At 41.1% G+C, this 23,126-nt stretch overlaps 1 protein-coding gene and 1 pseudogene across 1 annotated transcript; both read left to right on the forward strand.

The window, feature by feature from the left end:
* Positions 1 to 1,360: 1,360 nt before the first annotated feature.
* LOC128330986 (vomeronasal type-2 receptor 26-like) lies at positions 1,361 to 11,056 on the forward strand. Its single transcript, XM_053264354.1, has 6 exons — positions 1,361 to 1,506; positions 4,411 to 4,702; positions 5,326 to 6,186; positions 6,392 to 6,619; positions 7,079 to 7,205; positions 10,152 to 11,056. Exons 1-6 carry the CDS (start codon positions 1,361 to 1,363, stop codon positions 11,054 to 11,056), a joined length of 2,559 nt encoding a protein of 852 aa, XP_053120329.1.
* A 4,547-nt stretch (positions 11,057 to 15,603) lies between these two features.
* Positions 15,604 to 16,623, forward strand: LOC128330987 (vomeronasal type-2 receptor 26-like; annotated as a pseudogene).
* The last annotated feature ends 6,503 nt before the right edge of the window (positions 16,624 to 23,126 follow it).

A 23,126-nucleotide genomic window follows, 5' to 3' on the forward strand; every position in this document is an offset into this window, starting at 1 on the left:
TGTATGGCTTAATTGGATACAGCGTCGGACGTGGTGTGGGGTCCAGAATATTAGGGGTATTGAAAGGGCACAGTGAAAGCCTCTGCCACCATTGGTAAGCTAGTGGTGGCTGGCGGGGGTGCAGTGTTGCCCCAGCCCGGGCTTTCTGCCTGATTCCCACAGCTGTATTGCCCAGACGGGGTACACCATTCTGAGGCGGGGTGTGACCTTTATATCCGAAACATTAGGAGTAGGCTTGTTGAACTTCTGGAGGAGTATGGGGCAGGGAGATCAAGCTAGGCTAACCTCTGTGGCAGGAACAGTGCGGGTTGGGGGGTAATTTCAGGAATAGAACTTTGGTGAACACCTTTTAATATTTAATAGGTCGATTGGACAATCGCTCCTTTGTGGTTTGTGCGGCCCAGGGAGATTGATTCGCCATGACACCAGCTTCAGGAATTCACCAGCCCTTGGGCTGCGCGGTCTGGGGTGGGTGAAGACCTAGAAATATTCAGGCCCCTTTGGAAAAGGGGGTTGGCCTTGAAGGCGGGGGGTTGGTTGTACCTGCCTCTTGCCTGAGCCAAGGTGTGTCGCCCTTAAAGGTTCGGGGAAGGAGGATAGCGTCCTAACCCGGCCTTGGTAGACCCGCACTGTTAATTGAGGGTGATTAATCACCCACTTTGCTGTCAGTCCGCTATGCCTTGCATTGGTTAAAATAAAGTTGTGGCCCTTTACCCAAAATATATTTCTGTGTCCTTTTTGGCTGGGGTCTTGGTACAAAGCACACATCTCTTCCCTGCATTTAAAGGGGCTTTTATCGACGTTAATGTGTCCAGCCCAGTCATTCACAGAAAAACATGTGCATGTGTACAGACGCCTAAAACCTAATGTCTGTCTATGGCTCTATTCTAATCATTTCAGGCTAAAATACAACTTCTTCTAAAAAAAAAAAAGTTTGTAAGTGGAAAAGAAAGTTTGTGTCCAGCTGCTGGATACATGTTTTCTTTGACAATTCCACAAGGAATCTCCAGCTTTCAAATGGTGACTACCTTCCCTTTAATTATCAAGTTGCTGCTAATTAATGCTATTGTCTGTGAAACCCTCTATGGAATTTCAGTAGCTACTTAGAGAAACAATAACTGACTGTCAACTGCAAGTGAATGCTGGTTAAAATGCAGTCTGTAGAATTCAGAGCTAGCTATAGGGACATATAACAGATCACTGGAGAGTTATTCTTTAGATTCCAGCCTTCATAGATGGAAATAACTGGCAACAGGAGTATCTGTATCTAGAGAGATTACTACTCAGGATGGACACATTAGTGCTATTCTTTTTGGTCTTGCCTTTACATATGGAATGCAAGGCTCCTATTTTCAAATGCATGATAAATGATCCACACCCTCCGCTTCATACGTTTCATCAGTCAGGAGACCTCATCATTGGCGGAATTACTTCCCAGAGCTTCATTGTCTCCAGTCCAATAGATTTCTCTGAAAAAGTTCCAGCAACTTTGTTAAATGAATTGATGTAAGGAATGTGTATGTATTTGCAGCATCTCTAAGTTTTGTTTTGCTTTCCTTTGGGTCTCTGAATAATCAGTCCTAGGAGCTGTAGCCTAAAAGCAATGGTTTGTTGCAGGGATGCACAACCTATGGTACTCTAGAAACCACTGAACCAGAATTCCTGTCATTCCCAGGCACAATAAAATATAGTTGGAGATGATGGGAGTTGTATTTGCAGCAAATTCCGGAGTAACAAAGGTGGAGTCATTCTTATTTCTTCTGTTGGACATAGTCAATCTCCCCCCGACCCCCCGCCGAAATATATTCTATTTCCCTCTTCCCACAAAGCTAGACATTTGCAGCTATCACCCTTTCAGTCCTCCTTCTCCTATCAAAATTAATTCAGCACATCTCAAGATGCCTACAGGGCTGCATTTTAAGGAGTAGCAACCTTGAAGAATTCATTGTAGCTGCCACAAATTAAGTCAGATCATTGACCACACTAGCTTGATAGGAGCTACTAATTTCTGAAGACTTCTAAAGCATGGAACTTGAAGAATTCTATGCACATATCTTTAGTCAGCAAGACCCTCGATAAATTATTAGATGATTGACCTGCATACCTCATTATTACCTAGGCATACTGGAAGCAGCTCTCCAAGGTCTGAAGCAGAGACTCTTAACTGGGGATGCTTGGAATCAAACCTAGGGCCATTTTCAACAAAATCATGTGCTCCACCTCCAGTTGTGGCCCCTCCAGTTTCACATATCCATCCCTTGGATGATATGTGGTGAAAAGTTGTGAAATAGGAGTCTTCTAAAAAAAATTAAAAATTAACCAGTCTCTCCAAGATACTGCCAGGTTTCTGATGATGCATGCGACACATTTTGGTTGCATCTTGATTACTACACATATCACAACCTAGTATCAGGTTTGCTTTAGATGTGGTTGTTACCACCCTTCATGACTATATTTTGGCTTAAGTGGGAAGAGTAACTCTAATTGCCCACATAAGCAACTGCAATAATTTGCAAGTGTATTTGATCTCGCCCAGAGGACACGCTGAAAAAATCTTACTCGTGGCCCCATCCCATCCTTCCCACCACTTTTTCCCTGTTATGTTCTTCTCTATAATTCCTTACCTTCCTAATTGGTGAAAGCTTTATTTTTCAGTATCTGACCTTCCATTATAAAAATCAGAGAAGCATCTATTGTCTGGAATTACGACAATATAATTTCATCCCCAAAATCCCATTTTCTCCTCCAAGGTTTGTAGCAGTCAATGTTGCTTTTTTCATTTATACACACACACACACACACACACACACACACATACACATATATACACATATACATATATATAAAGTTGTTTGTTCTACTTTATTTTTATTAGTGTTTACTATTATTATTTTCAAGCAGCTTGTTTCAATGAGATATTTTCTAAAAAGATAATTGTTACTCTGTTGCAACAACCACACCATCAAAGATCTAGTATCTTAGAGAGCAAGACATTTATTTTTGCATCAGGTTTCATGGAGTACAATCCACTTCTTGAGATGTCTGAGGTCTTCCTTACGCATACCTACAACAGCCATTTGAGCAAATTTTCCCTCCTCATATTCACAATAATCTATACCCACATTTACCCATTAGTATATTTTTTTTCTGCCCACAAGCCTGCAAATCCACACAGAATGGAGCTTACTTGTTTCAGCTAACACACACACTGGAATTCTTTCAGCTTACTAATTTTAGGGTAAATGTTGGGGATACTACATTCAAAACCCATCAGCTGCATAATACCTAAATACCCTGCCTGCCACACATATAACCCAGGCAGCTGGCTTGGATGACACTTGGTTCATTTTCACATTGCTGCTCTGGCTGGCTGCATCTGATCAATGATTTTTCAAGAGAGAGGCAGTCCTTTCCCTGCTCACTGGCTGCTTCTCTGTGGCTGCCAAATACAATACTCAGAAGACATTATATGCACAAAGTTGCTCCTGGTAGTTGGGTGTGTTCCCCTTCCTGTCTCAATGCTGCTGTGTGTGTGATTGAGGTAGGTGAAGGTGGTAGAAGAGGAAAATGGACAGCTGGGGCATAATTCCAGATGTTTATCCAGAGCTATTTGCAGTTGGAAGAAGGGGTCATCAAGGAAGGGAATAAACCAAGAAAAAGGAGATACACTGAACACTGTTTGGAAGAATCAATATATAGAACCTTAAAAAGGAAGTGCAGGGACCTTGAGAACTTCAACAGTTAGCTACTGAATAGCAGAAAAGCAGGCATACAGGTTACTTTTTCACAGCCTTCCAAACCAAAGTTACTTGTATTGAATTCTATGTCAGTTCTATCTATCATTTCTAATTATAAATCTATACATTAAATGGGCACATGCCAATTTTATGAAATATTGAGTCCGCTTTTTTGGCAAGGTGTTTCCTCAGTTTTGGTGATGTGTTCCTGGGCACTCCCTTCTTTTTCAGTGGATTGGTTTTTTGCTGACATCCTGAAAGGTGTGGATATATAACATTTTTTCTCAATTTTATTGAAACATAAGCAAAAGAAAAGAAAAACAGTGTCATGATATTTCTTTAAGCAAGTACTAGAAAGAACACATTCTGAATATATTAACAGTTCTAAGAAAATTTGGCAGCAATGATCAACATTTGATTACATCTGATCTATACTTGGTTGCATAAAGCTGGGTACATAAAGTTTCACAAATCAAATCCAGACAATGGGAACAAATGATGTCCTTTTCGGATATTAAAATTTATGAAGGGATCCCAGGTTGACATAAATGACTCATCTAATTTAATATTAGAGGGAATTACTCTTTATCATCACAAATATATAAAGCACAGTTTCATTATGACTTCAAAGTTCTAGTTATCCTTCTGACAAAGAATGCAACTCTCATTCTAGGACACTGACGAAGAATTACCAACACATCCTGGCCTTGGCATTTGCAGTAAGGGAGATCAATGAAAACCCCCAGCTCTTACCCAACATTACTTTGGGTTTACAAATCTATGACAGCTATTTCAATGCCAAGTCAACGTATCATGCCACAATGCTACTTATGTCCTCACTGAAGAGATTTGTCCCCAATTACGTATGTGACCCCCAGAATAACCTGATAACAGTCATTGGGGGACTAGACCCCCTAACCTCCCTTCACATTGCAACTCTCTTGGATATTTACAAAATTCCACAGGTAGGTTTTCTGCATGGAATGTGGAGATTTAAGAATTAATGTACATTTCCTTTGATAATTCTAAGAGATTTTGTCCTTGGGATAGAAAATTGGGTGCCTTTGAAGTAAAAGGACGGAGTAATTGGAGTTGGAATTAGTTTGAATTTTAGTTTGTTAGTAGATCGAAAATAAAACAAAAGAGCTAGTATATCAAAAAGCATTTTTAATTCTCATTAAATTTATAACAAAAAATATTACCTAGGAAAAGCATCAGGAAAAGGCATAAATGAGCAATTACCAAGGGTGCAGCAGCCCAGGGGGCCCAGTTCTGATGCTCTTCTCCAGCACTGTACATGCACTAGTCACACACACAGAGTGGGCTAATTTTTGCCAGTCTTCAACATAGCTGGATGTAGTTTGACGCACCTGAATCTATATTCCTGGATTCATGACCAAGAGGGACTTCTGGGCATACAGACAAGCCTGATGCGAGAATGCTACTACTGCAGTTGGGCTCCTTTATATCTCTGCACCTGCACTATTAGTCTGGATGTCAGCAAACATATATGAGGATCTTACCACTTGGAAGTAAGAAATAAATTTGATTATCTTCACCACTCCCCCCCACGCCAAATTCTCTTTAGATCATCTACAGTCATGCTCCAGTGATGAATGATAAAACCCCAGGACTGCCCTTCTATCAGATGTTTCCAAATGAAGAGCATCAGGACCAGGGGATTATTTCTTTACTTCTGTATTTCAACTGGAAATGGATTGTTGGCATTGTTATGGATAATGACAATGGAGAAAGATATGTGCAAACTCTTTTCCCATTGTTTTACCAGAAAGGCATTTGTTTTGAGTTCATAGAAAGAGTACCCCAAATAGATTTTCTCTCTGATCTTCTGGACAAGATGAAAGAAACTGGAAAATTACAAGATAAAGTCATCGACAGCAAAGCCAATGTGGTAGTGACCTATGGAGAATCTTATTCCTTGGCGTTTTTTAGATTTGCTGCATTTGTGTCAGGATTAGGACTTGCAAAAAATGTAACGAAAGGTAAAGTGTGGATAGGAACAATCCAAATGGAGACTTCAACATTTGCCTTTCAAAGAACTTGGGATCTAGGACAAATCCATGGAGCACTCTCTTTCACAATTCACTCCAGTGATCCACCAGGATTTCATCAGTTTGTTGAGAGAAGAAACCCAACCAGCACCAGAAGGGATGGTTTTATCCAGGACTTGTGGGAACGGCTTTTCGGTTGTATCTTCCCAAATCATTTTCTGAATGACTTGGAGAAGAATATTTGCACAGGAGAGGAGCAGCTGGAGAGCCTTCCTAAGGATATGTTTGAACTGAGTATGACTGGCCGTAGTTATAACATCTACAATGCTATCTATGCAGTGGCCCATGCTTTACATGACATATCCTCATCTCTCTTCAGACACAGAGTAATCATCAATGGAGGGGTATTGAGGCTTCAGAAGCAACGGTTGATGCAGGTAATGGGATGAACGTTCTCGGATGATGGAGTATCATATAATTGGATAGCAAAATCTGTGCAGGCTTGAGGCTTAGATCTAATATTTAAATGATGCCTGGTCTCAGAGGGAAAAGAAGAAAATAGCAGCCATTTAATGCACATGTTTCAAGAATTGTGCTAGTTGTGGCATTTTCTTATCTCTTGCTGTTTCCTTTCCCATCTAGCTCCATCACTTTCTGAGTGGCTTCTCGTTTAACAACAGTGCAGGGGACACTGTTTCCTTTGACCAAAATGGTGAGATGGTTACTGAATTTGATTTGATGAATTGGGTTACTTCCTCCAATAACTCCTTTGATAATGTGAAAGTTGGGAGGATGGATCCCCAGGCTTCTTCGGACCAAGATATCAGGATCAATGAGGATGACATTACATGGCACAGATGGTTCAATCAGGTATGAGAAACATTCCTTCTGGGCTCCTGAGAGATTCTGCATCTTTGAAATCATGTTTCCTTGAAGTGCTAGACCTTTTAATGTACATTAAGGATTGGAAAATCTCATTCCTCATCCCTTTGTCCAAAGTTTAAAGAGGGAGAGACTGCCATAAACCCTCTTGCTGAAACAGTTCTAGCTGGCCTGACATTGAACTTGAAGATTTGTGTATCGTGGGGTGAAATAGGTTGCAGCATCCTTAGCAGTAGCATCTGTTTTGAACCCAGATCAAGAATGACAGCATTTCCAGTACAATATTAACATGTCAGTTTAGGATGAAGCACAGAACAATAACTCTCATACCAATTTGGCTATATACAGGGAAAACAAAAACAAAAAATAAAACAAACCCTATACTGTTAAGAATTCCAAGTTTCTTATTCTAAGGATTATAATTGTCCCCTTTGATTTATGGGTTAGGTACGCCCTCTTTCTCTATGTGTTGACCCTTGCCATCCTGGTTCCAGGAAGACAGTGAGGGAGGGGCAACCATTTTGCTGCTATGATTGCACACCATGTCCAGAAGGGAAGTTTTCAGATAAAAAAGGTAAGGAATATACATTTCTGGAACTCATTCTAAGGGAGGTTCTCTTGGTATTCCAACGGTTATCCAACATCATTCTGTTTCTAGGAGAGAAAGCAGAGGTAGTTTGATCATATTGATTCCAGGTCTTTCATAGTCACTATATTTTATCAACCATGTTATCCTTGTAGGCTGATGTTCCAGAAAGGATGTGGCAACATTACTCTGTGTTTTTTGTTTGTTTTTTTAGTGTTCAATTTAGATACTGTCTTTCATAAACTCATCCCAAGACAGTTTACCAAAGTTAAGATACAACAAATTTCCATACAATCACATTAAAATATTAAAATCAATTAGAAATATTAAGTCCATAAAAATACCAAGAAAAGTAGAAGCCATAAAAAGACAAAGACAGAGCATCCATAAAGCAACCCCAAAGGGTTGAAAGTAGGGTTGTGCAAACCGGTTCAGATCCGAAACGGTTCCGGTTCGGAGGTTCGGATCTGAACTGAACTGGGGGTGGTTTGTTTCAAACCTGACTGGTTCGGATACTCTATGAGAAAAATAATTAAAATAGTTCAAATATTCATAAAAAATCACAGGGGTGTCTGATTGCTTCAGGGTTTGCATGGTTGTTGGCACCCATGGGTGCTCCACAATAAGTAATAATGGGCTGGTTCGAGTCCCATTATATCCTATGGGGGGAAAAATTCAAAAATTCATTAAAAATCGTACGAGTGTCCGATTGCTTTGGGGTTTGGGTGACAGGTACCCCTGGGTGCCAGCTACCATCCTACCAATTTTCAGGTGTCCAAACCAATCTGAACCAGTCCAAACCAGTCCAAACCAGTTTGGATCTGAACCGAACCAGGGGGTGGTTCGGACAAAACCTACAACCGACCCACCCCTCCTGGTTCGGACCCGGTTTGGATCCGAACCGAACCAGGCAAACCAGTTTTGTACACATCCCTAGCTGAAAGCCTGAAATAATAAAACAACTTTTCCATTTTTTTTAAAGCAGTTGTATTATAGCTGCTTCCCGCATAAAGATGAAGTAACCTTAACTTGGTTTAAGTAACACTGTATTCAGAATAACTCAATTTCTCTCCTTCTCCTTTCTGTCCTTTTTCTTTCTGACTCCACTACCCACACTTTCTATGGGATCCCGAATGGGACAAACTTCTAAAATCACAAAACATAAAAGACTACCAGACAGAATACAACTTCAGCCACAGATGCTAAACAACAGGTCTGCTTCTTTGCGGAGGGCAGTGGTGGGAGGATGCTTTATTCAGATATAGGATCCCATGGTAACTTTTTAGCCAAGAGTACTCTTGTGTAAAAGATTTACTTTGAGTACCAGATTGTTCCTCAGCCTAATTCAAAACAATAGTTTTGCCCTATATTTTTGAGGTCTTGGTTATCTCAAGGAGTAACCTGGTCTATGTAAGCCACCCCAATACTTAAGATCACTGAAGGGAACTCTCCTTTATAGAATTCATACAAGTATGGTCTTGTATATCTTTCTATAAGTATGGCCCCTTCCTTCGGTTTCTGGAATACTATTGTGCTGGATCCTTCATTTATCGCTCCTTCTGTCAATCTTCTGCAAAGACTGTTTTCCCAAATGATTTTACAGATGAAAACTTTTTGTCATATTCCCCCTTTGCTGTGTCATTAACACAATGAAACAAGGAATCTCAAGAATTATTTTCATCATGAAAGAACTTTACATTTCTTGGCCCCACTGCTTTGGAAATTAAAGCTGGAAATCCTTGAAAGAAAGATGGAGGATGAATGAATGAATGAATGAATGAAGTGGGAATAAGATTTCCTATAGGTCCTTATTGTTTGTGCGTAGAATCAAAGTTTCTTTGGAAGACTGTCCAAATTCTAAACAATGGAGGTCATTTCAATTCAAAAAGATGTTCTGTAAACAACACCACGTGCAGCAGTATGGCACTGCTCTTTACTACATCAGAACTGCTGCAGAATTTTAAGGCAGACCTGAAGCTGCACAGATTGAATGGCCCTTTCTCACGATCAGTGACCCGGCCTGGAGGACGAATGGGGAGGAAGACTACAGATGCTTAGCTCCCTACAGACAAACAGGTCCCAGTTGCTGGATGTGCAGATCTCACACCTAGACAACCCCCTGCTGCCCCCTGCTGCCCCAGGCAGTGCGGAGCTGAAGGGGCCAGGATACTTTCCCCAATGCACTATGTGAGTGTACAGTGCATTGTGAGTATTCTCCCATTGATGGGCGGTCGTCCCTCAGTGTCTCAGCACCGGCTGAAAGCAGCCAGCACTGTCAGGTGGTCACTTAAACAGGGTTAAGGGAGTAATCACTCCCTTAACCTCGTCTAACAGATAGGATTTGTAGCCAGGTCTGCTGCTGAGGAGCTGCTGGGAGTTATGTGGCTTGTGATGGTTCTAATGGGCAGCCTAGCCCATGCTTTGCTGCCTTAGCCATGTCTTGGGTACTCAAGAGAACAGTGAATGCAGTGAATGGTGAATGGAGGGAAATGTGGTAGTGCTGATTGTGTAACCACTCATTCTAAGCAGCACCCAGACTGTCTTAAATGTTAACAGCAGTCCCAAACTGGTTTGCAATGGCCCTGTACCATGTGCATTGTGTTGGTCAGTATCTTTAACATCATCTTCTCAAAAGCTATGGTTTGCAGGATCAGGCCTGAATGCATTCTCCTAATCAAAAGGATAATATATTATCTTGATGAGGTAAAAGCTAAGGGGTGTTGGTTGAGCTTTGTTTGTTTGTTTGTTTGTTTGTCAGTCATATTTATATACCTCTTGAAAAGTACAAAATTTAAAATAATATTTAAAAATCAGGACAGATTAAAACACATGAAACAATTAAAACAGTAGCATGAATCAGAAATAAAAAACAGTAGCATAAAACAATTATAACATGGTTTTGAGACTGAATTCCCACATTTTACATTTTTCCAGACATGGATGACTGTTATAAATGCACAGATGAAGAGTACCCAAACAAAAAACAGGATTTCTGCCTTCCAAAGGGGATAAGTTTTCTGTCTTACGAAGAACCTTTGGGGTTTATACTAGCCAGTGTTTCTCTTTTATTTTGTGTGATTACAGCTCTGGTGCTCGGGATATTTCTGAAGCACCACGAAACTCCCATTGTGAAAGCCAACAACCGGAACCTCACCTACACTCTCCTCCTTTCCCTCCTGCTTTGCTTCCTTTGTGTTTTGCCTTTCATTGGTCAGCCACAGAAGGTGACGTGTCTCCTCCGACAAACTGCTTTTGGAATCGTCTTCTCAGTGGCTGTTTCCTGTGTGTTAGCAAAAACCATCACAGTGGTTGTGGCTTTCATGGCCACCAGACCAGGATCCAGCATGCGGAAATGGATGGGGAAAGGATTGGCCAACTCCATTGTTATTTCCTGTTCCACTATTCAAGCAGGCATCTGTGCTGTGTGGTTCCTAGTGTCTCCTCCTTACCCAGATGTTGACACGCACTCAGTAGTTGACAAAATTGTCCTAGAATGTAAAGAAGGGTCTGTAATTTTCTTTTACTTGATCTTGGCCTATTTGGGCTTCCTGGCTATGGTCAGTTTCACAGTGGCTTTCTTTGCTAGGAAACTTCCTGACAGCTTCAATGAAGCCAAGTTTATCACTTTCAGCATGTTGGTCTTTTGTAGTGTGTGGATATCCTTTGTTCCAACCTACCTCAGCACGAAGGGGAAATACATGGTGGCTGTTGAGATCTTCTCCATCTCAGCCTCGGGTGCTGGCTTGCTGGTTTGCATCTTTTGCCCCAAATGTTACATTATATTGTTGAAGCCTGAACTGAACAACAGGGCACAGCTAATAAAAAGAAAAACAATGTAAAATCCATGCCATGTGCCTTTTTGAGGTTCTACACACAATTGGTGTATAGAGCCTAACAGGTTTCTGCAAGGAGAGTGGCTCAAGCTCACTCTCCCTGCAGACAATTGGGAGGCAAGGCCTGGGCAGCCAGATCAGCTACCCAAATGATTACTGGCTCTGTCATTGGGGAGCCTCCCAATGCAAGGAGACATTTTGTAGCCTCCCAGTCATTAGGTTCCTTGTCAGTTGCCATGGTGCAGAGCCATGACACAGCATCTCACAATAAAAAAGTGGGGTTAGCGGAGCGCTCTCTCTGCTTACCTCATTTTATGGGAGGGCAACTTTGGCAGGCTAGCCACCCTTGAACCACTGGGGTCATCTGCAAACCCAGTGGTTATCATGCTGGGGAAAAACTGGGCTCTGTTCCCTTAGCCCAATTTCCCCCCATCATGAGAATAGCCTCTGTATATGCTTCAGAACTAATTTCCTGCTCTCATCAGCTGTGTCATATAATTTTTTCCAAGAGTTCACCAAGCACTCCCTAGCTGAAAATTTTATTTGAAAATTGGAACCAAAATTTGCTTAATGGGAAGGCCGCATTATGAACTTCCACTGTTTTCCACAAGTTTTCCTTTGAAAAGGTCTGCTTGAAAGCCATGTTTTTTTTACACTTAAGTAAGTAGAAATAACTACCACCATGAACTTTGGTTGTTCTCCTTGATCTGTTTGGCATTGATCTGACATATATCTAGTCAATATATGTCTGGAGACTTTTATATACACACACACACACACACACACACACACACACAACTATGAGAGTAATTGAAGAAACAGTAAAGCCAGCAAAATGAGCAGCACCATTGGCAGTATATCTGTTCACACAAGTTCAGGATCGTAAGGTCATCATCTTATCAGCCAATAGGGTGCATTTTCAGTCCCCATTATTACTAGGCTAATTTTAATGTTTAGTTTCTTGAAAGCTGTAAAAGTGATAACAATGATTCTTGTTTCTCTACCTGTTAACCTGTATGCAGTTATGAGATGGATAGTGAAATCTGAGATTTAGGGGAAATCCCCATTGCCTAGGAATCTTTCTCTACACATAAGGTGAACACTGGTCAATATTCTCCATTTGGAATTGCTAACACCTGTACTTGAACATTCTAATACTCAAATAATTTAGAAAATTTGGCCCCATTTTATGAAATTTCATGCTAGGGGTTTATATATAATCGAGCAAATGGATTCAAAGAACCCAGGCCCTGAGCTCCTGAGGGCCTCCCAGGTCCACCCCTCCCAAGTTTCTTCATTTTCTCCCTCACTCCATGGGAGCACCAGGGAGAGGGGCATTCACAGGTCCCCTCTCCCCTAGTTACACCCCTATTTCACAGAGAGGTTCTTTATTGAGATATATTTGTTACCCATATGTTAAATGACTGTATAAGATACGTTTAGGTGGATTGATTTACTGATTGCCATCAAGTCAGTGTCAACCCTTAGCGACCACATAGATAAATTATCTCCAGGATGATCTGTCTTCAACTTGACATTTAAGGTTTCTCATTGGTGCATTCATTGCTTTTGTAATTGAGTCCATCCACTTCTTCTTTCTCTTATGCAACTGCAAAATACTTGCAGTCTGCAGACTATTACTTTCCCTGTAAGGGAACACACTATGCACTCATAACCTTATTTGCTTAATGAGTGACCTGAGGTCAGCAATTAGGTCAGTGAAAGTGTTTCTGCAAAATCTGCAACCTGCAAATTGGAGGGAAAATATAAAAACCGTTAAAAATCAATATCTTAAAAACTAAAAATCCCAGGGACTTGGGGGTGCCTCTTATGGCTTGAGGCCATCCTGCCATACCCCCAGACCAAATTTGGGGTGCCTTGTCACCCCCAAATGGAGAGTTCAGGGCTGCCCCACATCCCCATTATTCACTGTGGGGAAAAATAATGTAAAAATTCACCATTAATAGTAGGAGCATTCAATTGCCTTGGTGTTTGGTGCATGGTAGGCACCCCTGGGTGCCTACCACCCACCCCACTTTTGCACCCCTAGGTACTCCACATAGGGAATAATGGGCAATAATAAAAAATCCAAAAATTCATAAAACATTGTAGGAGTGTCCGATTGCTTTGGGGTTTGGGTGGTAGTTGGCACCCATGGGTGCCTACCACCCAAACCATTTTGGAGGCTCAAACTGGTTTGAAATGGTTTGAACTTGGTTCAAATTCAAACTGAACCAGGGGGGGTCCGAGCAAAACCAAAACCAAACCACACCACCCTGGTTCGAACCTGGTTTGAACCAAGCAAACTGGTTTTGTGCACACCCCTAGTTCAAAAGTGTCAATACTTTTGCTATCTTGCTTCTTCAAAGTCCAGCTTTCACATTTGTAGAGGTCACAGGCAAAACCTTTGTCCGAACAATTCTAATCTTTGTAGGTATAGACATGCCACGGCACCTAAATATCCTTTCCAAGGCCTTCATTGCAACTCTACCAAGTGCTAGTCTGTGGAGTGTTTCTTGACTGCTGGAACCTTTACTGTTGATGGTCCATTCTAAAAGGCAGAAGCCATCCACCACTTCAGTGTCTCCCTTAGCAATTCTGAGGCTGGTTGCTGTTCCCATTGTCATTTTTTCACTTTGCTCCTTTACTTTCATTATTAGAGCTTGCAGATCATCTGCATTCTCAGCTATCAGAGTGGTTTCATTAGCATATCGCAGGTTATTGATGTTTCTTCCTCCAACTTTAAAAATATGCTCATCTTCTTCCAATCCAGCTTCTCTCAGTATAGGTTCAGCATATAAGTTGAATAAACCCCTGATAAATGAGCAAAGAGGCACCCTTTTAAAGTAGTGATTCTATTTATTTATCAGGGGGAGAGCAACTTGCCCTGTCCATCCCCAGCACAGCATTTTTCCAGTGGCTTTTGCTGGGATCTATCTTATTTCTTTTTTAGATTTTGAGCCCTTTGGGGATGGGGATCCATCTTTATTTATATCTATGTAAACAGTTTTGGGAACTTTGTTTGAAAAGCGGTATATAAGTGTTCATCATATTCGTATTCATTGTAAATAAGTATACAGCCTTTTCCTACTCCTCTGCTGATCAGGAACCAGTCTGTTTCACCATGTTCCATCTGGACTGTGGCTTCCTGTCCTGTGTATAGGTTTCTCATGAGAACAATGAGATGTTCTGGGATGCCCGTTTACATAAGGATATTCCACAACATGACATGGTCGATGCAACTGAAGGCTTTTCTGTAGTCAATAAAGTACATATTGACTTCTTCTTTGTATTCTTTGGCTTTCTCAATTATCCAGCATGCATCAGCAATGATGTCTCTTGTTCCTCGGCCTTTTCTGAAACCAGCTTGAACATTCAGCATTTCCACGTAGGGCTCTAATCTTCGTTGGATGATCCTGAGCATTATTTTGCTACTTTAAACTGAGTATGATGCAATAAATATTAGATACTTCACTCAACTTCTTGTCTGTGTTTTATTCTCTGTGGCAGCAGACAACCACGTGCAGAGATTTCAAGATGTTGTTCCGCAACTCAACTACTGTCCAGAGCTGTGGCTGTAGATCTAATTGTCAAATGGGCTTGCTAAAAGCTTTACAGAATTGGAGGTTCCACCCACATGGACCTGAATGTTTGGATACATATAAAAGACAAGAAAGAGAAAAGGTCTGGACGAGGTAGCCAAATATGGAATGCATCCATGAGAGAAAGAGTTTATTGGTTGATTTTAATAAGAACAAAAACAAGAGCCTTGCTGATAAGGCCCAAGGCCCATTTACACCAGCATGCTGTTTTGCACAGTGGTCCAACAGATGCCTCTGGGAATCCCACAAGCAAGAGGCAGGCTTGAAGTCATGGACCCTTTCTCACTGTGGCTCCCCTGCAACTGATATTCCAGGGCCTCCTTCCTCTGAACCTGGAGCAAACCTAAAGTTACTAGGCCTGTGTGCATTCCAAAAATTTGAATTTGGATTCAGATCAAACCTAATATAACTTTGAAAATGGTTGGATTCAGATTCTATGGGCTATGGCAATGTTGGCTATCAGATCAGATTCAGAATTTAAATTCAAATTCAAATTTTCCCCAATAATGGTCAGTGTCACCAAAATATCACCAAAACTCACCAGTTGGTCCTAGAGAGCCAAGGTTGCCAGAACCTAAGGGGTATACTCGTGGGTCAAATAGGCCGTAAGCCAGAATTTGGCTTTTTAAAAAGCCAAATCTGGCCACTCAGCTAGAGACTTGAAAGTTTCTGTTTTTAATTGTAAACCACCCTGAGCCAGCTTGGAAGGGCGGTATAAAAATTGAAAAAATAAATAATAAGAAATAAATAAGTTACCACAAATATGGAGATTGATGTGAGGGCCCTATGTACTGAATTTAAAAAAGAACTGTTCACCCCCCTGTTATTTTGTGAATGTCTGGAATTTTTTAAAGAAATGGCTTACAATTGTGAAATCTGACTGGTTTCAAGCCAGAACTTTACAAACACTTCTGAAACTGAAGACCCTCCTTGGGCCATCAGTCCACCAGTATGCGGAGGAATCTTCCCTTTGCCTTCATGAAAAGGGGTAACAACATGCCTCCTTTGCTCCCGCCTTATGTTTACATAATGGATGAGCAAACAATTATGCAATCTGGCATACATGAAGTCCATATTGGACATAAATGCACAGATGAAAAGCATCCAAACAAAAACCGGGATTTCTGCATTCCAAAGGATATACGTTTTTTGTCTTATGAAGAACTTTTGGGGTTCATACTAGCCAGTTTTTCTCTCCTTTTGTGTGTGATTACAGCTCTGGTGCTAGGAATATTTTTGAAACAACACGAAACTCCCATTGTCAGAGCTAACAACCGGAGCCTCACCTATACTCTCCTCCTCTCCCTCCTGCTTTGCTTCCTTTGTCCACTGTTGTTCATTGGTCAGCCAGAGAAGATGACTTGCCTTCTCTGACAAACTTCTTTTGGCATCATTTTCTCAGTAGCAGTTTCGTGTGTGCTGGCTAAAACCATCACAGTAGTTCTGGCTTTTATGGCCACCAAGCCAGGATCTAGCCTGAGGAAATGGGTAGGGAAAGGATTGGCCAATTCCATTGTTATTTTCTGCTCCCTTATTCAAGCAGGCATCTGTGCTGTGTGGCTAGCAGTATCTCCTCCTTACCCAGATGCTGATATGCACTCAGTAGTTAACAAAATCATTCTAGAATGTAATGAAAGGTCTGTAAGTTTCTTTTATTTAATCCTTGTCTATATGGGTTTCCTGGCTATGGTCAGTTTCATAGTGGCTTTTCTTGCCAGGAAACTGCCTGATAGTTTCAATGAAGCCAAGTTCATCACATTCAGTATGTTGGTCTTTTGCAGTGTGTGGTTATCCTTTGTTCCAACATACCTGAGCACAAAAGGAAAATACATGGTGGCTGTGGAGATCTTCTCTATCTTAGCCTCCAGTGCTGGCTTGCTGGGCTGTATCTTTCTCCCCAAATGTTACATTATATTGTTGAAGCCTGAGCCGAACAACAGGGAACAGTTAATAAAAAGAAAAGCAATGTAGAGTATGTATTGTGACAATCAAAAGAAAATCCAACTATAATGCTATACTAAAGTGATGCTTCCCAAATTTATCAATATTTTGAAAAAACATAATAGCACATGTAATACAGTATATTCAAAACTATATCACAAAATCATAAAATAACCATCATTAGACCTTGATTTTAAATTTCCAAAATGAATACAATCCAATAAAACATTATTTAAAATTTTAAGTCAATTTTACAAGTGGAGGAGGAGTTTTTCAGCATGATTACTTTTTTCAGAGGGTTCACCAAGCACTCTCTAGCTAGAAAATTACTTTGGAAAACTGAACCAAGATTTGCTTAATGGGAAGCAGAATGTATGAACATCCATCATCTTTTTCCAAAGTATCCCTTTGAACATTCTTCCTTGAAATCCATTGGAATGGAAGGATCAGGAACAGCTGGAGAGTGAAACAGAATGCTGGGAGGATCAAGTGAGTGATGGGAGAGTGTGAGAGTTGAAAAGGGAGTGGAAGAGAAAGTTTGACTGAAAGAAGGTGAGAAAGTCTCATGGAAGAATGATTATGATTATAGTGTGAGTATCAGTTAGTAACCTGATCGTCATTATTTGTTAGAAGACTACACATTTCTGGTGTCATGTATCATAAATTAAACCTTTGACTCTTTTAAAATGCTAAGTATACTGGTCTGTGTGTATTTTGAGTATAAGTCATCCCATCTCAAGGTTTTTTACTTGCCAGTACTCAGGTGGAGATTTTTGTAGGCCAACTGGTCTCTAATGCATTAGAGATCAACCCCAGCACAGCATCCCTCCAGTGGCTGTTGCTTCTGTCTATCTTACGTTTCTTTTTAGTTTGTGAGCCCTTTGGGGACAGGGATCCATCTTTATTTATTTTGATTTCTCTATGTAAATCTCTTAGGGAACTTTTGTTGAAAAATAGTATATAAATATTTGTTGTAGTAGTATTAGATGTTGATTGATTGATTGATTAAGTGCCATCAAGTCGGTGTCAACTTTTAGCAACCACACAGATAGATTACCTCCAGGATGATCTGTCTTCAACTTGGCCTTTAAGGTCTCTCAGTGGTGCATTCATTGCTGTCGTAATCAAGTCCATCTACCTTGCTGCTGGTCATCCTCTTCTTCTCTTTCCTTCAACTTTCCCCAGCATTATAGACTTCTCAAGGGAGCTGGGTCTTTGCATAATGTGTCTGAAGTATGATAGTTTGAGCCTGGTCATTTGTGCCTTGAGTGAAAATTCTGGATTGAGAAATAGGTGTTGGCAGCTATTTATTTGACATTATCTTTCTCCTGCAAGCCAGAATCTTGAGTGGATCCCCAGACAGGTCACATCCATATATACAGGTGAAAATTGGAAAATTAGAAAATCGTGCAAAAGTCCATTAATTTCAGTAATGCAAATTAAAAGGTGAAAATGATATATGAGACAGACACATTACATGCAAAGTGAGATAAGTCAAGCCTTAATTTGTTATAATTGTGATGATAATGGCGTACAGCTCATGAAAACCCCAAATCCACAATCTCAGAAAATTAGAATATTACATGGAACCAAGAAGACAAGGATTGAAGAAAAGAACAATATCGGACCTCTGAAAAGTATAAGCATGCATATGTATTCAGTACTTGGTTTGGGCCCCTTTTGCAGCAATTACTGCCTCAATGCGGCGTGGCATGGATGCTATCAGCCTGTGGCACTGATGAGGTATTATGGAAGACCAGGATGCTTCATTAGCGGCCTTCAGCTCTTCTGCATTGTTTGGTCTCATGTCTCTCATCCTTCTCTTGGCAATGCCCCATAGATTCTCTATGGGGTGAGGTCAGGCGAGTTTGCTGGCCAGTCAAGCACAGTACACTGTATACTTTTCAGAGGTCCTAGGCTTCACGACCCACATCAACACACGTTGAGGCTATTCACACGATGGGATGAAATCAGGCTAGTGGAAGCTAGCCGGGCCTGGCTGCAAGCCCAGTGGTTCCTAAGTGGGTAATCCGCCTAAGTACGCCTGCCCTTAAACCAGGTTTGCGGAGTGAGCGCTCCACAAACCTGGTTTTAAAAATCGTGAGTAGCTGCGGCGTGGCTCCGCGCCGCAGCTACTCATGAGGAGACCCCTGGAGGGGAGGTAAAAAGCCACCTCCCAGCTCCGGGGGACTCACCAGCATGCCCTGTGCAGGGGTATGCTGGAGCTTCCAGAGGCCGATTGGTCCCCACTCCCCCCCAGCACCCACCGGCTCCATAATGGAGCCGGCAGTCACGTGGGCAGACACTTTGGCCACCCAGAGCAGACTGTCTGCTCTTGTGCTGGGAGAGTGGGCTAAGCCCGCTCTCCCTGCTCAACCTCCCCAGGCGGGTCTCATTGATCATGAGACCCGCCTCGCTGTCTTTCCCCAGGGGTTTCCCAGTTTAGGAAAAAAAAGGTGGACCGAAAATGGCTGAAGTTCAGACCAGATACAAGTCCAAATGTATTACCATCTCTTATGAAAAGGATACAGAGAAAAAAGCTGGTCTTGTGGTAGCAAGCATGAATTGTCCCCTTTGCTAAGCAGAGTCCATCCTGCTTTGCATTTGAATGGGAGACTACATGTGAGCAATGTAAGATATTTGCCTTATGGAATGGGGTTGCTCTGAGAAGAGCATCTGCATGCTTACATGCCGAAGGTTCCAAGTTCCCTCCCTGGCATCTTTAAGATAGGACTGAGAGAGACTCCTACCTGCAACCTTGAAGAAGCCACTGACAGTCTGTGTAGACAATACTGAACTAGATGAACCAATGGTCTGACCCAGTACATGGCATCTTCCTATATAAGAGAGATCAGGGAGTTTTGGGAGGATTTGCCCACCAGCATCACATAAGGAAATAGAAGAATACCAAGTTTTGAGCAAGCCCTGTGAAATAGTGTACTAATGCATTAAATGATCATCTGCCAGCTAGTCAAATTCAAGAACACTGCCTGCAATAGTTTGCTTGTACACTCGGAGTGATTGGTGAACACCTTAAAATTGCATTTGGGCTTTGTGTGGTGAAAATAGCTTGCTGGGGTAGAGCAATTCCAAATCAGAATATTTTTTGTGCAGAGCTTTGGTGGCAGAAAAATGGATTAACAGAGAGCTTAAAGTTCAAACAGGTTTTTTATTATAGGGTAGGGGTACAGTGGAAATAAGGTCAGTTAAAGCAATATTACTACGAAAATATGTTACTGAACAACTGAACAAGTTCATCACATTCAATAGGGATGTGCAAAAAATTTCGGGCACAGAACGATCTGTGCCCGAAATGAACAATTTCGGGTGATTCGGGGCCGAACCGAATCACCCCCGATGTCCCCCGATATTTTTCGGGCACGAGCCGAATCACCCGAATTTTGGGCATGAAAAATTCGGGTGATTCGGTTCACGGTTGATTTTTGGTGAATTTTTAAAGTTTTAGTGACTTTGGGGCAGTTCGGGGGCATAGCATGGGATCTGGGCAAAAAGAGTGGGGTGGGGTGGTAGTGCCTAATGGGTGCAGGCTACCACCCCAATTTCAGGGGGATTGGGCCAAGGGCTGATTTTTGGTAAATTTCTGAAAATTTCAGGTCTTTGGGGCAGATTGGGGCATATTGGGGCAGAAAGTGGGGCCTGGGGCATAATTGAATACTTCCTCATATTCATAGTAAGTGTGAAAAAGTGAAAGTGGGGTCATGAGAGTTGTTTAATTGAAAAATATCTCATTTGCTATGATAGAATGAGAATTCACACCTCAGAAGTTTTTTCTGAGATGTGAATTCTCATTCTATCATAGCAAATGAGATTTTTTTCAATTAAACAACTCTCATGACCCCACTTTCACTTTTTCACACTTTCCTTTACTATGAATAATATGAGGAAGTAATCAATTTAGCACACTTCACCTTATGAAGACAAACCTCATACAAATAAATTCACCATAATTCACCCCTCTGCCCAATCACTCTTAAATTGGGGATGGGTGGTAGCCTTCACCCATTAGGCACTATCTACCAGCCCACCCCACTCCTTTGGGGCAGATCCACTTTCTGCCCCCAATCTGCCCCAAAGACACCCAAACTTCAAAAATTCTCAAAAAATCAGCCCTCTGCCCAATCCCCCTGAAATGGGGGTGGTAGCCTCCACCCATTAGGCACTACCACCCCACCCCACTCTTTTGGGGCAGATCCACTTTCTGCCCCCAAACTGCCCCAAAGTCACTAAAATTTGAAAAATTCTCAAAAAATCAGCCCTTTGTCCAAACCCCCTGAAATTGGGGTGTTAGCCTCCACCCATTAGGCACTACCATCCCACCCCACTATTCTGCCCCAGGCCCCACTTTCTGCCCCAATATGCCCCAATCTGCCCCAAAGACATGAAATTTTCAGAAATTTACCAAAAATCAGCCCTTGGCCCAATCGCCCTGAAATTGGGGTGGTAGCCTGCACCCATTAGGCACTACCATCCCACCCCACTCCTTTTGCCCAGATCCCATGCTATGCCCCCGAACTGCCCCAAAGTCACTAAAACTTTAAAAATTCACCAAAAATCAGGATTTTGCCCAATCCCCCCGAATTTGGGGTGGTAGACTCTACCCCTTGGGCACTACCACCCCACTGCAAAATTTTGCCCCTGGGCCCCTTTTTACCCCCCCGAATCGATTCAGATTCGGATTCGGATTAAATCCAAATCCGAACCGAATCAAGGGTGATTCGGGTGACCCAGATTCGGGCACAAAACAGAACAGGGGTGATTCGGTTCGGGTCCGAGCCGAATCACCCGAAATCCCGAATTGCACACCCCTAACATTCAACATGTTGATTTTTTGTAGTGTTTAGCTATCCTTTGCTCCAACCTACCAGAGCACTATGGGAAAAGACATGGTAGCTGTGGAGATCTTTTCTATCTTAGCCTCCAGTGCTGGCTTTCTGGGTTGCATCTTTCTCCCCAAATGTTAAATTATATTGTTGAAGCCTGAGCTGAACAACTGGGGACAGCTCATAAGAAGAAAAGATTTGAGAATGTAATGGTCTGTATCATGTGATTTAGTCTCCTGTTTAGAGCTTTCTGTTGGTGTGTGTGTGTACCAGAATTTCCACTATTATATTCCCATTTTTATTTTATTTTATGGATGTATGTATCTAACATATTTTTATACCACCCAAAACTCACGTCTCTGGGCGATTTACAACAAAGCAAACAAACAAACAGAAAAAGTTAAAACATTCATTAAAATAGGTAACAAAAATTAAAACACCAGTTAAAACAAAGTAAATAATACAGCAAAAGTTAAAACACTACAACGATTCAAATCTTAAAACATTTTAAACAATGTTCAAAGTATTAAAACAACAACAAAATGCATACCTTAAAAAACAAAGGGGACTGAAAAAAGAGGAATTTTTGATGGAGATTTCTAAAAAAGAAAGAGAACTTCTATGGGCTAAGAACAAGAAGAAGCTATTCAAGTCATTAAAGTGCTTCAGCACCAGCTCGCTATGTTATTATTAAATGAAGTTGAACGGAACCTAAAATATGTGAAGCAAAAGTCATTTAAATTTGCAAACAAACCAGGTAAGTTGTTAGCTTGGAAAATCAGAAGTGAGAAAAAGAATAAATACATATGCAAGATATTAACAAAAAATGGGCTTTCCTATGACGAAAAGGAAATAAAAAGGGAATTCTTTAGATACTATTCTGAATTATATAAAGGAAACAAAGCAGAAGATATAAAAATTGACCAATTTATCAAGACACAAAATATTCCAAAACTTTCTAAGGATCATATAGAAATTATGAATGCACCGATATCAATAATGGAAATAACAGAAGTAATATACCAAACCAAAGCTAATAAGGCATCAGACCCCAATGGGTTACCAGCTTTGTACTACAAATCTTTTAAAGATCAAATATTACAACCTTTCAAATGGACGATGAATGATATTTTGCAAAGAGGGATTATGCCGGAGTCTAGGAAGTATGCCAATATTGCAGTAATTCCAAAATCGGATCAATATTTAATGCAAGTCAAGAACTACAGGCCAATCTCACTCTTAAATAATGATTATAAACTTTTTGCCACCATTTTGGCAAGGAGAATGAAGGTTGTATTAAGACTTTTTATTCATGAATATCAAGCAGGCTTTTTGCCAAAACGGCAATTAAGAGATAATGTGAGAACAGTCTTGAATGTATTGGAGTATTATGAAAAACATAATGATAAACAGATAGATATGATCTTTCTGGACGCAGAGAAAGCTTTTGATAATGTCTCCTAGCAGTTTATGTCGAGGATACGAGATGTAATGGGAGTTGGAAATAATTTTATTAGGGCTATTTAGACAATATATTTGGAGCAATATGCTAAAATTATTATAAATGGGGAACTATTAGATAATTGTAAAATACAAAAAGGAACTAGACAAGGCTGTCCACTTTCCCCATTACTTTTTATATTAGTACTGGAAGTGCTTTGTAGAAATATTAGAGAAGATGATAAAATACAA

Source organism: Hemicordylus capensis, chromosome 6, assembly GCF_027244095.1.
Source record: "Hemicordylus capensis ecotype Gifberg chromosome 6, rHemCap1.1.pri, whole genome shotgun sequence".
Taxonomy (NCBI): domain Eukaryota; kingdom Metazoa; phylum Chordata; class Lepidosauria; order Squamata; family Cordylidae; genus Hemicordylus; species Hemicordylus capensis.